General features: G+C 33.4%; 2 protein-coding genes across 4 annotated transcripts in view; one reads left to right on the forward strand and one right to left on the reverse strand.

Annotated features, from left to right (window-relative positions):
• LOC114333974 (zinc finger protein OZF-like) overlaps window positions 1–13,372 on the reverse strand; it is a 231,802-nt gene that overhangs the window by 92,300 nt on the left and 126,130 nt on the right. The gene's annotated exons all lie outside the window — the stretch shown is intronic.
• Window positions 1–13,372, forward strand: part of LOC126879819 (zinc finger protein 664-like) — a 58,294-nt gene that overhangs the window by 35,628 nt on the left and 9,294 nt on the right. Inside the window, exon 3 of one of the 2 annotated variants that reach the window (XM_050643111.1) lies at window positions 6,434–7,781. The exons of the other annotated variant lie outside the window; for it this stretch is intronic. Within the exon in view, the coding sequence (XP_050499068.1) occupies window positions 6,434–7,218 (785 nt within the window). The 3' untranslated portion in view covers window positions 7,219–7,781. Of the gene's footprint in view, window positions 1–6,433; window positions 7,782–13,372 lie in introns of those variants that run through there. 2 annotated transcript variants of the gene reach the window in all.

Here is a 13,372-nt window from a genome sequence, read left to right on the forward strand (position 1 = left end):
AAATAATATAATATTCTCATATCCGCGACTACCCAGCTGTCTCTTGGATAAATTCTTCCAAGGAGTAAAATGCATTATTCAAAAAAAACTTCTTTAGCTCTTTTTGGAATTGTCTTAAATTATTTTGATTTTTTAAACTTAGCAGTAGTCTATTATGTAGAGAAGGGCCAGTATAGTGAGGGGATTTTTTAAGACTGGCATGGTTACATTTTATCAAACGAATTTTGTCACAGTTCCTCGTAAAGTGTGATTGAAGATCGCTATTTTTCTTAAACAATTCAACCTTCCGGAAAATAAAAGTTAACAGTTTATATACAGGGTTTCCCGAAAAGACTGGTCATAAATTATACTACACATTCTGGGGTCAAACATAGTACGATTAAACCTAACTTACCTTAGTACAAATGTGCTCATAAAAAAAGTTACAGCCCTTTAAAGTTACAAAATGAAAATCGCTTTTATTCAATATATCGAAAACTATTAGAGAATTTTATTGAAAATGGACATGTATCATTCTTATGGCAGGAACATCTTAAAACAAAATTATAGTGAAGTTTGTGCACCCCATAAAAATTTTATGGGAGTTTTGTTCCCTTAAACCCCCCAAACTTTTGTGTACGTCCCAATTAATTCATTATTGTGGTACCATTAGTTAAACACAACGTTTTTAAAACTTTTGTGCCTCCTAGTATTTTTTCGATAAGCCAGTTTTTATCGAGATGCGTCTTCTTTTTCAATATATTTACGTAAAAATTTTATGGGGGTTGTGTTCCTTTAAACCCCCCAAATGTTTGTGTACGTTCCAATTAACCTATTATTGTGGTACCATTAGGTAAACACAGTGTTTTTAAAACTTTTGCCTCTTAGTCTTTTTTTCATAAGTCACCTTTTATCGAAATGTAGCTTCTTTTTCAAAATATACCTAAAAATGTAAATTATAAATAAATTTTCAGATTATTAACAGGTCTCTATAATTGTACTTAACCATATGCAAACATGTGGTGGATTCGACAAATATTCAAAATATCTCGATAAACACTGGCTTATCGTAAAAGTACTAAGAGGCAAAAAAGTTTTTAAAACATTGTGTTTAACTAATGGTGCCACAATAATAATTTAATTGGAACGTACACAAAAGTTAGGGGGGGGGTTAAAGGAACAAAACCCCCATAAAATTTTTATGGGGTGCACAAATTTCACTTTAATTTTTTTTTAAGATGTTGCTGCCATAAAAATGCCATATGTCCATTTTCAATAAAAAATCTCATGAGAGTTTTGGATATATGAAAAAAAATCGATTTTCATTTTGTAACTTCAAAGGGCTGTAACTTTTTCTGTGTGCACTATTGTATATACCCGTGTTGAGCTGGCCCCCCCCCACTTGCAAAAATTAAAAAACAAATAGCCCTGATTTATGAGCTATTTATGAGCTCTCATATTCCGCAAACTAAAAATTTTGAGCTCGTTCCACTGAGCAGGAATTTAATACCCTAGTGGGGGGGGCTGAGTCAGCCCCCCCCCCACTACTTAAAAATAGGAATATTGAATCGGTTTTTGCGGCAGAATTACGAGCTATTTATGAGCTCTTGAAATTATATAGTTTCGATTTTTGAGCTCATCCCCTTCACCCCCAAACAACCCTTTAATTGATTTAACTTAAGAGAAAGATGCTGAGAAAACTTAAAATATATCGTATTGCGGATATAATTCCTATAGCTTATATACTCTAAGAATAAACTATTAAATCAAATGCATTTCGATTATTGAGCTACAACCCCTTCGCAAGAAAACCACCCTATCTTCCCGGCTTAAGAGAAAGTTGTACTTAAAATGCGTTAAACTAATTATTTGGCGACTACATATCATTTAATAATTTATAAGCTTCCAAATTACGCGCATTTAGATCAGTAAATTGCAATTTATTTTGTATAGTGCAGTCACTGAAGATAAAAATCAACGATTACCTTCAATTTCGGTGAACCTTCATCGATTTTCACGAAAATTGGTCAGTGGTTAGAGGATACGTCAAGAAACAAAGGTGACATGGTACCACCTTGCGCCTTTACCCTGAGGGTGGATACCGCCCCTTCTCGGGGGTGAAAATTATTTTATAAAAAATAACTGCACAAATCAATAAAAGAACAAATTAAAAGCAAAATTTATTATATAAAGTTAATAAAATAAGTCAATACTTTTTAAGTTATTAAAGATCAAAGATTTTAATTATTTGTGAAAAAATGCATGTTTTGAAGAGGTTTTTTGTAAATCACTGAAAAACTGTAAGTTTTTACAAAAAAGTTAATAGTAGTTTAATTCGTATAGCTTATATTCTAAGAATAAACTCTAAAATCACGCGCCTTTCGATTATTGAACTACAACCCCTTCGCAAGAAAACCATCCCATATTCCCGGCTTAAGAGAGGGTTGTACTTAAAATAATTTAAATTAATTATTTGTCGACTATATATTGTTTAATAATTTATGAGCTCGCAAAATATACGCATCTCAATTATTGAATTGCCATTTTCTTTCTATAGTGCAGTCACTGAAGGTAAAAATCAACTATGACCTTCGATTTCGGTAAATCTCCATTCATTTTCAAGAAAATTGGTGAGCGGATTTTGATACTACCAACTTTTTCTGGATCTTATTTTTGATGGGTATTTCTAAGTACTTTGAGTAGTACTTAGGTACTAAGTTTTTAGTACCTAAGTGTTATAAAATGCCTCTTTTTCCCGTTATTTAAGCTTGAACCCTTAGATTTGAACAGTCGCGGAAAAAAATATACATTTAATTACCAATAACTTACTTTAAATTAACATTAAAGGTTTTTCAAGTAAGCAATTTATTATATTTTTTATTAGCTTCAATTTTAGTGATGAAAACTTTTTTGTAAAAACTTACAGTTTTTGAGTCATTTATGAAAAAACGCTCTAAAGCATGCATTTTCTTTCCAAAAATTAAAATATTTGATCTTTAATAACTCAAAAAGTATTGATTTATTTTAATCACATTATATAACAAATTTTGCTTACAATTTGTCACTCTCTCGATTTGTGGGGTTATTTTTAATAAAGTAATTTTCACTCCCGAGAAGGGGTGACATATACCCCAGGCTAAAACCCCACGTTGTTATTGTCAATTCGTGAAAATAAATGGAGATTTACCGAAATCGAAGGTAATAGTTGATTTTTACCTTCAGTGACTGCACTATAGAAAGAAAATGGCAATTCAATAATTGAGATGCGTATATTTTGCAAGCTAATAAATTATTAAACGATATGTAGTCGCCAAATAATCAATTTAAATTATTTTAAGAACAACTCTCCCTTAAGCCGGGAAAATGGGGTCGTTTTCTTGCGAAGGGGTTGTAGCTATATAATCGAAAGGTGCGTGATTTAAGAGTTTATTCTTAGAATATAAGCTATACGAATTAAACTACTATTAACTTTTTTTTAAAAACTTACAGTTTTTCAGTGATTTACAAAAAACCTCTTCAAAACATGCATTTTTTTCAAAAATAATTAAAATCTTTGATCTTTAATAACTTAAAAAGTATTGACTTATTTTATTAACTTTATATAATAAATTTTGCTTTTAATTTGTTCTTTTATCGATTTGTGCAGTTATTTTTTATAAAATAATTTTCACCCCCGAGAAGGGGCGGTATCCACCCTCAGGGTAAAGGCGCAAGGTGGTACCATGTCACCTTTGTTTCTTGACGTATCCTCTAACCACTGACCAATTTTCGTGAAAATCGATGAAGGTTCACCGAACTTGAAGGTAATCGTTGATTTTTACCTTCAGTGACTGCACTATACAAAATAAATTGCAATTTACTGATCTAAATGCGCGTAATTTGGAAGCTTATAAATTATTAAATGATATGTAGTCGCCAAATAATTAGTTTAACGCATTTTAAGTACAACTTTCTCTTAAGCCGGGAAGATAGGGTGGTTTTCTTGCGAAGGGGTTGTAGCTCAATAATCGAAATGCCCTTGATTTAATAGTTTATTCTTAGAGTATATAAGCTATAGGAATTATATCCGCAATACGATATATTTTAAGTTTTCTCAGCATCTTTCTCTTAAGTTAAATCAATTAAAGGGTTGTTTGGGGGTGAAGGGGATGAGCTCAAAAATCGAAACTATATAATTTCAAGAGCTCATAAATAGCTCGTAATTCTGCCGCAAAAACCGATTCAATATTCCTATTTTTAAGTAGTGGGGGGGGCTGACTCAGCCCCCCCCACTAGGGTATTAAATTCCTGCTCAGTGGAACGAGCTCAAAATTTTTAGTTTGCGGAATATGAGAGCTCATAAATAGCTCATAAATCAGGGCTATTTGTTTTTTAATTTTTGCAAGTGGGGGGGGCCAGCTCAACACGGGTATTGTATATAGGTAAGTGATGACCCCAGAACCTGTGGTATAATTTATGACCAATCTTTTCGGGACACCCTGTATATATACGGAGGGTACCGTAAGAATTCTTTTCTTTCTGAAAACTTCCCGACAACTGTCACGGTAATTTATGCCAAAAATTCGTCTGATAATCCGCTTCTGTAAAAGAAAGATGCGCATACTTTCGGAAGCTTGGCCCCAAATAATGATGTTCTGCACGATACGGGAATATACCTGCGCATAGTAAGCAGAGATCAATGTAATTGATGACATATCATTTTTTAATACCGCTGTCGCAAAATACGTATTATTGAGCTTCTTACATAAATGATCTATGTGTTTATCGAAACTTGAATTAGCGTCTATAACTGTGCCTACAAATGTTGTATGTGTTGCCGTGTTGACTACCACATTTAAGTTAAGAAACGGGTTGGGTGGTTCTTCTCTCACCCTATGAAAAGTTTACTCTCGTGTTTTTTTCCAAATTTACAATTCTGTATGCCAGAGGTAAAGGGCACTATGTCCATTTTTGTCAATATTGGGATTATACTGCAGTTATAATGAACTCTTAATTCTCAACACAGAGGTATAAAGCATTAAGTCCTACTTTATAAAATAACAAAGATAAGCACTTTATAAAAAGTATCATGTCACATTTTATTTAGAGGCAGAGGGCACCATGTGGACATGTAACCCTACACATCTGTGTACATTGCTTTACAAATCCAATATTAAACAAGCAGGGTAAAGTATTACACTTTACCCTGTATTAAATTAAAGTTTAACATTGTATAATGCATTTTTAGTAAACATCTAGTACGATGACCCAAAAGATCTTGAAGAGGTAAACAGCACTATGTCCACTATATTGTGTTTTAATTTGTTTTTAATAAATCAAGTTTAGTATCACAATATGTGTTTTAAATAATACAATTTTGAAAGTTAATAATCTGAAGAATAAATTAGACAAGGAATTATGACGTATTAAAGTTTAACGTTAAGTAAGTAAGTAAGTAAGTAAGTAAGTAGTTAAGTAAGTTTAATTAAAGTTTAACATTGTATAATGCATTTTTAGTAAACATCTAGTACGATGACCCAAAAGATCTTGAAGAGGTAAACAGCACTATGTCCACTATATTGTGTTTTAATTTGTTTTTAATAAATCAAGTTTAGTATCACAATATGTGTTTTAAATAATACAATTTTGAAAGTTAATAATCTGAAGAATAAATTAGACAAGGAATTATGACGTAATGTGTATTAACATACATCCTGTGAATAAAGAAACACAAAAATAAGCTTAAAATGCTTCTCCTGTAAAATTACAAATTTGTGACATAGTGCCATTTACCTCCGGCATACAGAACTAATCCATTCCTATCACACCACTACTTGAATCGCCCTGTTAAATATTTTACTTTTATAACTACTTGCTCCAAAGTTTCTGCGGAAACTATCATGCTGGTGTCATGCTGGAGTGGGCGGCAGCGTTCTTACAGGGGTCTCCGGTGGCGGTCTCAATATTGTTGGGATTTCGAGAATGACTTCCACTTGATGATTCGTAATACACCGTGTCATTTTATAACTTGTGTGTAAAGTGCGAGTGTTGGAGTTGAGTTAAGGGAGTGAAGTAGTGAATGGGATTATGTGCTGTCGTCGTGAGCCGGTTTCATATCTTTAATGTGAACTTTGTTAATTGTTTTTCCCGTTGCGTCCTTTAACTGAAAAAATACTTTGGATAATACTGTGTGAATAGTATATGAACCGGACAGTTTGGTAGCTAATTTGCCGTTCAGTTGTTTGGTGGCGTTAGAAACACCGAGAATAATGAAATGGTTTTCCGTTTCTTCTTTTATACTGTCCGAGACAGTATAAAAACACGTTTTGCTTAATGCATTGACGTACGCTAGATGATAAAATTATATTATCATCACAAGTTATTTTTTACAGTGTGTTATATTCCTTGTTGTTCTGTTTTCTATTTTTGTGGGTGATTTTTCATTATACATTTTTATAGTTGGTTTGTATTTTAGGTTGCATCCAAGGGAAGAATACTCTGAAAATTACGAAAACATCTGAACCTTCATGTCTTAAAATAACATGTAGCAGTAGAAACACTGGAGAAACAACATTAAATATAAATATGAAACTTCAGACTGACCAAGCACCCTATATGTGTCAAATTTGTTTTAACCAGTTTACTGTAGCAAGTAGTTTAAAAAAACATTTGAGAGTACACACTAAGTGTGAAATTTGTTTTAAGCAGTTCCCTGGAGTAAGCAAGTTGAAAACACATTTGAGAGTGCACACTGGGGAAAAACCTTATAAGTGTGAAATTTGTTTAAACCATTTTAGTGAAAAAAGTACTTTAAACCGACATTTGAGATCGCACACTGAAGATAAACCGTATAAGTGTACAATTTGTTATAAGGACTTTGGTGAGGCACACCTATTGAAACAACATGCAAGTACGCATACTAAAGAAAAATTTTACAAGTGCGAAATTTGTTTTAAAGTGTGTTCTCAACTAGGACATTTGAAAGAACATATGAGATTGCACACTGGAGAAAAACCTTACAAGTGTGAAATTTGTTTAAAGCCGTTTGCTCAGAAAAGTTCTTTGAAAAGTCATTCGAAAATACATGTTAGAGAAAAACTATATGAATGTGAAATTTGTTCTAAGCGATTTAGACGAAATAAGGATTTGAAAAACCATTTGAGAATACACACTGGCGAAAAACCGTACAAGTGTAAAATTTGTTTCAAACAATTTTCTCATAAAAGTCAATTGAAAACACATTTGAACCTCACACACTGAATTAAAACAAGTGCGTGCTAAAATTATTTTTGGTAATTCCGGGAAGCATTGAACTACAAAATTTAATGATGGCGTTAAATAGTGTACCTACATACAAGACATTTAATTTTCGATTTGATATAGGCGACTGAAGGAAGTGATAAAATCGGCAACATTGCTTAGTCCTCTAAGGTTGTTTAATCGCCGAATGGCATGGAGAACGGAGCGACGGAGTTAGAATCGGCGAGGTGCAGGTGCATTAGCGTGGGAAGTGGGCCCGTGTGGTTCTCGAAGGTGCGCTGTGTTGCCATTTATTGGCTGTAAGTTTCGACTCTAGCGCTCTCTCGCGGTTTGAAACTTATACTTTTCTGATAAAATTGGTGTATGTGAAATATACAAAACGAGAAAATATAGATATAGAAAAAACTAGATATTTATCTAGAAAAACACAAATTATGAACTGAAATATTATTGTAACCTGATTACTGAACGAATACACAGAATTAATAGTAAAAGTAATTATGTTTTTATTGTATTCATTATAATTTTAATATTTAATATATAAATTCGTGCGACTGGATGACTGCCTACGCAAGAGGCCCCTGAGAAAAAGAAGAAGTTAATGTGAAATTTAGAGGTAACCTCTGTTTTTATTGGCTGTGAGTTTCGTCGGTAGCGCTCTCTCGCGGTTTGAAACTTGTACGTTTCTGATAAAATTGTTCAAATAAAATGCACAAAACTGCCACTTAGTTGTCCAACAACAGTATCATTATTATTGGAATATGAACTTTGCCTTTCGGATTCCTTCTTTTTTATGAATTACAAGTAAACAGAGTTAACAAAAACCCTCAAGGTCACTTGCACCCTATAAAAGAACGTTTGTAATATCTTATCCTCACGGTTGCAGATACATTGTTTTCTGTATTTATTGTTTGCAACTTCGGTTGCATATCCTGTGTCTTCATTTGTGATTAGCACATCCAGAGCAGGAAGCGTGTAACACTAGTCGTTACTCCCTCATACATATCTCTCACAATCTTTACATATTTTATTACCAGAGAACGGCAGTTCTCGTCAGTGGCGCACAATACCCCCTACATGCGACACTATATATACATGAAATTTTTAATTTTCTAAAGCTGACTGAATTGAAAATCGAACCAAATCCCATCTTAAAGTTTAGGTAAAGACTCGTCCATCCATACGTCAACTCTCCATTTTGGTCCAAGGGTGTGGATTTTACGGTCCTTCCCATTTAGGGTCTGTTTTTCGTTCTCGTCCCCAAAACTACAAAAAATTTCAATAATATAAGTCCGGCCTTTGCGGCTTCTGATAGTACTGATCATTACCTTTCCAACGCATGTCTAATTTCGAAAATCGGTTATACCATTCAAAAGTTACCGAGCTCAGAAGTGTGACTCAATTTTTATTTAAAAAGGGGAAAATGTATGTGGATATGTATGTATGTATGTGGAAAAGTTACACCGATCTGATTTTCTTTTCTGTGTTTCAAGAGGGGGTCAGGGCCGATTCAGAACCGAAGTAGTTTGTGACTTTTGACCACGCATAAACCAGCTATAGGGCTTGGTAGATACAAAATGGCATATTTTTTGGCGTATATATCTTGGGTTCAAGGAGAGACAGGAAAACCGCAAATACACCAAATCAATAGCGTTGAGTTAAGCTTTCAAATGGTGCCTAAGCGGTTAGGATCAGACGTACACACGGCTCATTATAGCCGGAAAACTGAAAAACCAAACTTTGAAAATTTTTGTTTTGACAATTACTTAAAATTTCAACCTACGAATTACGCCAATAACTGAGCGTTTGTAGGAGAACTCTAGACGCATCTAACGGTGTATACCTCATATCTGGGAAAATTCGAATTTTTAAGTTATAGGCTTCATAAGTATGATCAAATCTATTTCTTATGGGGAAACCGGTTTTTCAACTTCAATAATTCCTGTAATACCTTCAGTTATCATACTTGACCTTGGATGCATCAGATACTACTTGTCAATACGTTTCAAACTCGTGTTTAATGATAAAAATCGGTTAAGCCGTTCAGAAGTAATCTAGCTCCAAAAGTATAATCCATTTAACCATTAACGCTGAAATGGTCTATGTAGTTGTAATGGTTACGACGCTAAAATTGATCGTGCAATCCGAGTTCATTTGCCGGCCATAATTATTAGGATGGCTGGGATATGAACTCGGATTGTCTTATCACAAATCTGGTGTCGTAATTACTAGATCATTTCGGAGAGAATGCGACAAAGGCACCCATTTATAACGCTTAACGTGTAATCGAGAAACATTACATTCAACTTCATACATTTAATTTATAAAAAAACTTGAAAACCTCCTGATACCAGAATAAAAAACCGCTAAACGCCGTAAAAATGAGTGGCGCATACAATATTCCAGCTACAAAAGAGCTGATATGAGTATTCCGTGGCGCGAAAATGTATTTTCATTTTGATGGAAAATAAAATTCTAGTTTTATTTTGAAAGATTTTTTTAAATAATATTTGCTAAATTTGAATTAAAACGCGTCACAAAAGAGCGTCAAAATGCAAACTGTATCAAAGTTACTCTTTTGTGGCGCGTTTTATTTCAAATTTAGCAAATATTATGGAAAAAATCTTTCAAAATAAAACTAGAATTTTATTTTCCATCAAAATGAAAATACATTTTCGCGCCACGTAATACTCATATCAGCTCTTTTGTAGCTGGAATATTGTATGCGCCACTCATTTTTACGGCGTTTAGCGGTTTTTATTCTTGTATATTACACAATAAGAAACTCTCGTTTCTTATTAAGTGCGCCCACTACAGAATCTCTCGACGAAACATGCTTTCTCAAGATCAATGAATACCATATACGAGTTTGCTTCTTTATTCCTGCATTTTTCAATCAATTGCCTTAAAATAAAAATTGTAACTGCTGTTGATCTGCCCTCCACAAAGCCAAATTAATTATCGGATATTTCGATTTTTTCACGTATCCGTGTATAAAATTCATCATCATCATCATTAATGGTGCTACAGCCCTATGAAAGAGTCTCGACCTTCTCGTCTATTACGCCAGTCAGTCCTATCCATTGCCAACCGTTGCTGCGCCTATTTTTCTCCCATCCTCATCCACGCCATCCTTCCATCTGAGTTTTGGAGGGTTGTTCTGCTGTGATCTTGCTAGATGTCCTGCCCATCTTAGTATTCCTATTCTTATGAGAGATAATACACCTTTACCACAAAATATATGTTTATATCTGCGGTATACCTTGGTCCAAACACCAATTTCACAGATCCCAGTGGATCCCAAACCCTTTTTTCAGTGCTTCATTAATTTTGACGTCATATAATATTTTAAGGATGTCGCGAATCGAGGAATGACATTTTAGTTAAATCTGATAATGTCAGAATATTTATAGGTATTTATGTTTATATAAATATTAATAATTTTATGAATATTTGCCACAATATTAACATTTAAAATATTTTAAGGTAAAAATAAATTAATATAGAATACAATGTCTGAATATACCAATGACATAAAATATTTATTTACACATCGTTAACAAATTTTTAACCTAGAATTACAATTGACAATTTATCACGATAGATTACTTTTGTTTCAAATTATCTTTATTCGCATCATGGATTGGTTACCTATTTAGAATATTGTAATGGTCAACCAATTATACAACTATAAGTATAAGTCACTTTAATATGGAAATACCCTTCAATGAATACATAATTTTCAAAGTTCTATGTATAATAATCACGGACGTACGTTTTTTCTGTCACTTCAAGTTTAATGCGTTAGAGCGAATTTGACAAACGATGGCGCAATGGAAAAGGGTTTTGGATTATCTGTAGTTTGTATATTGCTGTATATCTACAGATGATCCCAAGCCCTTTTTTCAGTGCGTCATAGTTTGTCAAATTCGCTCGAACGCATTAAGCTCGAAGTGATAGAAAAAAACGTACGTCCGTGATTATTATACATAGAACTTCGAAAATTATGTATGGGCCATTCCACGAACATACGCATGTTTTGGATTACTTCGACAACGAATATTTTACTGTGCAACATAAGAAGTACGAAAGTAAATGGCACTAATAATTATTAAAATAAACAACAACGTAATTTGCAATTTACTTTTGTTCTTCTTATTTTGCACAGTAAAATATTCGTTGTCGAAGTAATCCAAAACAGGCGTATGTTCGTGGAATAGGGTATATTCGTTGAAGGGTACCTATTTCCATATTAAAGCTACTTATATTTATAGATGTATAATTGGTTGACAATTACAATACTCTAAAGAGATAACCAATCCATGATACGAATAAAGATAATTTGAAACAAAAGTAATCTATGGTGACAGTAGGTTTCACAATTTTAACGGATAAAATGACAATTGTAATTCTAGGTTAGAAATTTTTTAAGGTCGTAAATATAAACTTTTTATGAACTGAAAAGTCTAGATACAGAATCCACCATTATAATAAAAATTAAAATGGTAAATGATTATTTACCATTTACCATTTATGCATACAGTGGAGTCCTTTTTGTTTTCTATATTCGTCGTCTGCTGTCTTATAAATTTTAGTCGCAGATTAACCACTTAACGCAAACATTTATTTGCAAAAATACGTCAAAAAATTACTTATTTATTTTATTACAGTAAAATAAACTACGAACAAGACTATTGTCCCTAGATATAATCTAAAGTAAAAAAACACATATTTTTTTAGAAAAATATAAAATATCAAATACCCTCATGCGCTCACCCGAGTTAACTCGGTCGTAACTTTTTACATACAAAATACTACAAGTAAGAGAAGAAAATCGCAATTATTCAAGTATAATAATGTTAAATATTGCTAACAGTGTGATACACTCTAAAACAAGGGGTTACACACAGATGTACGTCACAGTCAGGGCAGAACGTGACGTCAGCAAAATAGAATTCTACTCATCGTGATCCCACCCCAGTCGGCAGTCGATCGTAGAAAGTTTAAAATTAGAAACGAAAAAACAAGTGGGCACGGGCGCCCATATAAAAATTTTTAGGGAGGGGGGAGCAGACGTGAAGATGTTGCAGATTACATTTCGTATACTTTGGATAACAATATATAGTTTAAAGCACCCGAAAAGCTAGGGGGACCACGGCCCCCCTTCCGATAGGTATTGCCGCCCATGCAAGTGCGGATACCGTTATTTAGCGCTAGAAGAGTTAAAACACGTAGGCGCCTTATATATCGTACAAATATTTTAAACACGAGTTAACTCGGTTAAGCGAAAATAGAAACGTAGTTTAAAACCGAGTTAACTCGGGTAAGCACGTTAAGCGGTTAAGGATGAACCAGAAAGAATTTCCAACAAGAAAAGTTTCAGATTTAAATAATTATTTACTATTTTAATTTTTATTACAATGGTGGATTCTGTATCTGAGACTTTTCAGTTCATTTAAGAGATGTCGCTGATGGATTTCAAATGATGTTTGAAATTTACCTTAACCCTTCAACGGCGGAATTTTTTTCCTAGAAATATGCTGTGCCAGGTTATAATTCCTAATTATTATGATTAAGTTAGGCTCTTTCAATAACTTTTTAACATTTTTTTTATTCTTTTGCAATATAAGTGCCGTTACCATATGGTAACACTAGCCGTTAGTGATGTACAAAATAATATAAATTCAAATATCTGTTGCAAACTGTCAAAAATGTTTATTTAATGTGAAAAATATAGTTACAGTCTATATATATACCAACATTACATTTACAACACATTGTTCGGATGCTTGAGGAGCAACCTTCACCGGCACAACGTTTTCTTTTTTTATCCCTAGTTGGAACTAATAAATGGTCAACCTGGTCATATCTACTATCATCAGACACCCGGTTTAGAGTAACGCTGTTTTTAGATGTAGATGGCCTTCCTGCTCCTTTTGAAACTGTTTTGTATTTCTCAAGATAATGCAAAACGATTTGTCTTCTGTAATTTAGCTGACTTATTGGTGGTTTGCTTCTGCATTTTCGCCTAACAGACCATGCATTTACTACACTTGTGTCCAGCAACCAAGTAAAAATGGGCCACCACCACTTTTTCCTTCTGAAGGATATACGATATCTTGAAATATTTTCATCCATCAGGTCGGTTCCTCCC

The sequence above is a fragment of the Diabrotica virgifera genome, chromosome 2 (assembly GCF_917563875.1).
Source record: "Diabrotica virgifera virgifera chromosome 2, PGI_DIABVI_V3a".
Lineage (NCBI taxonomy): Eukaryota > Metazoa > Arthropoda > Insecta > Coleoptera > Chrysomelidae > Diabrotica > Diabrotica virgifera.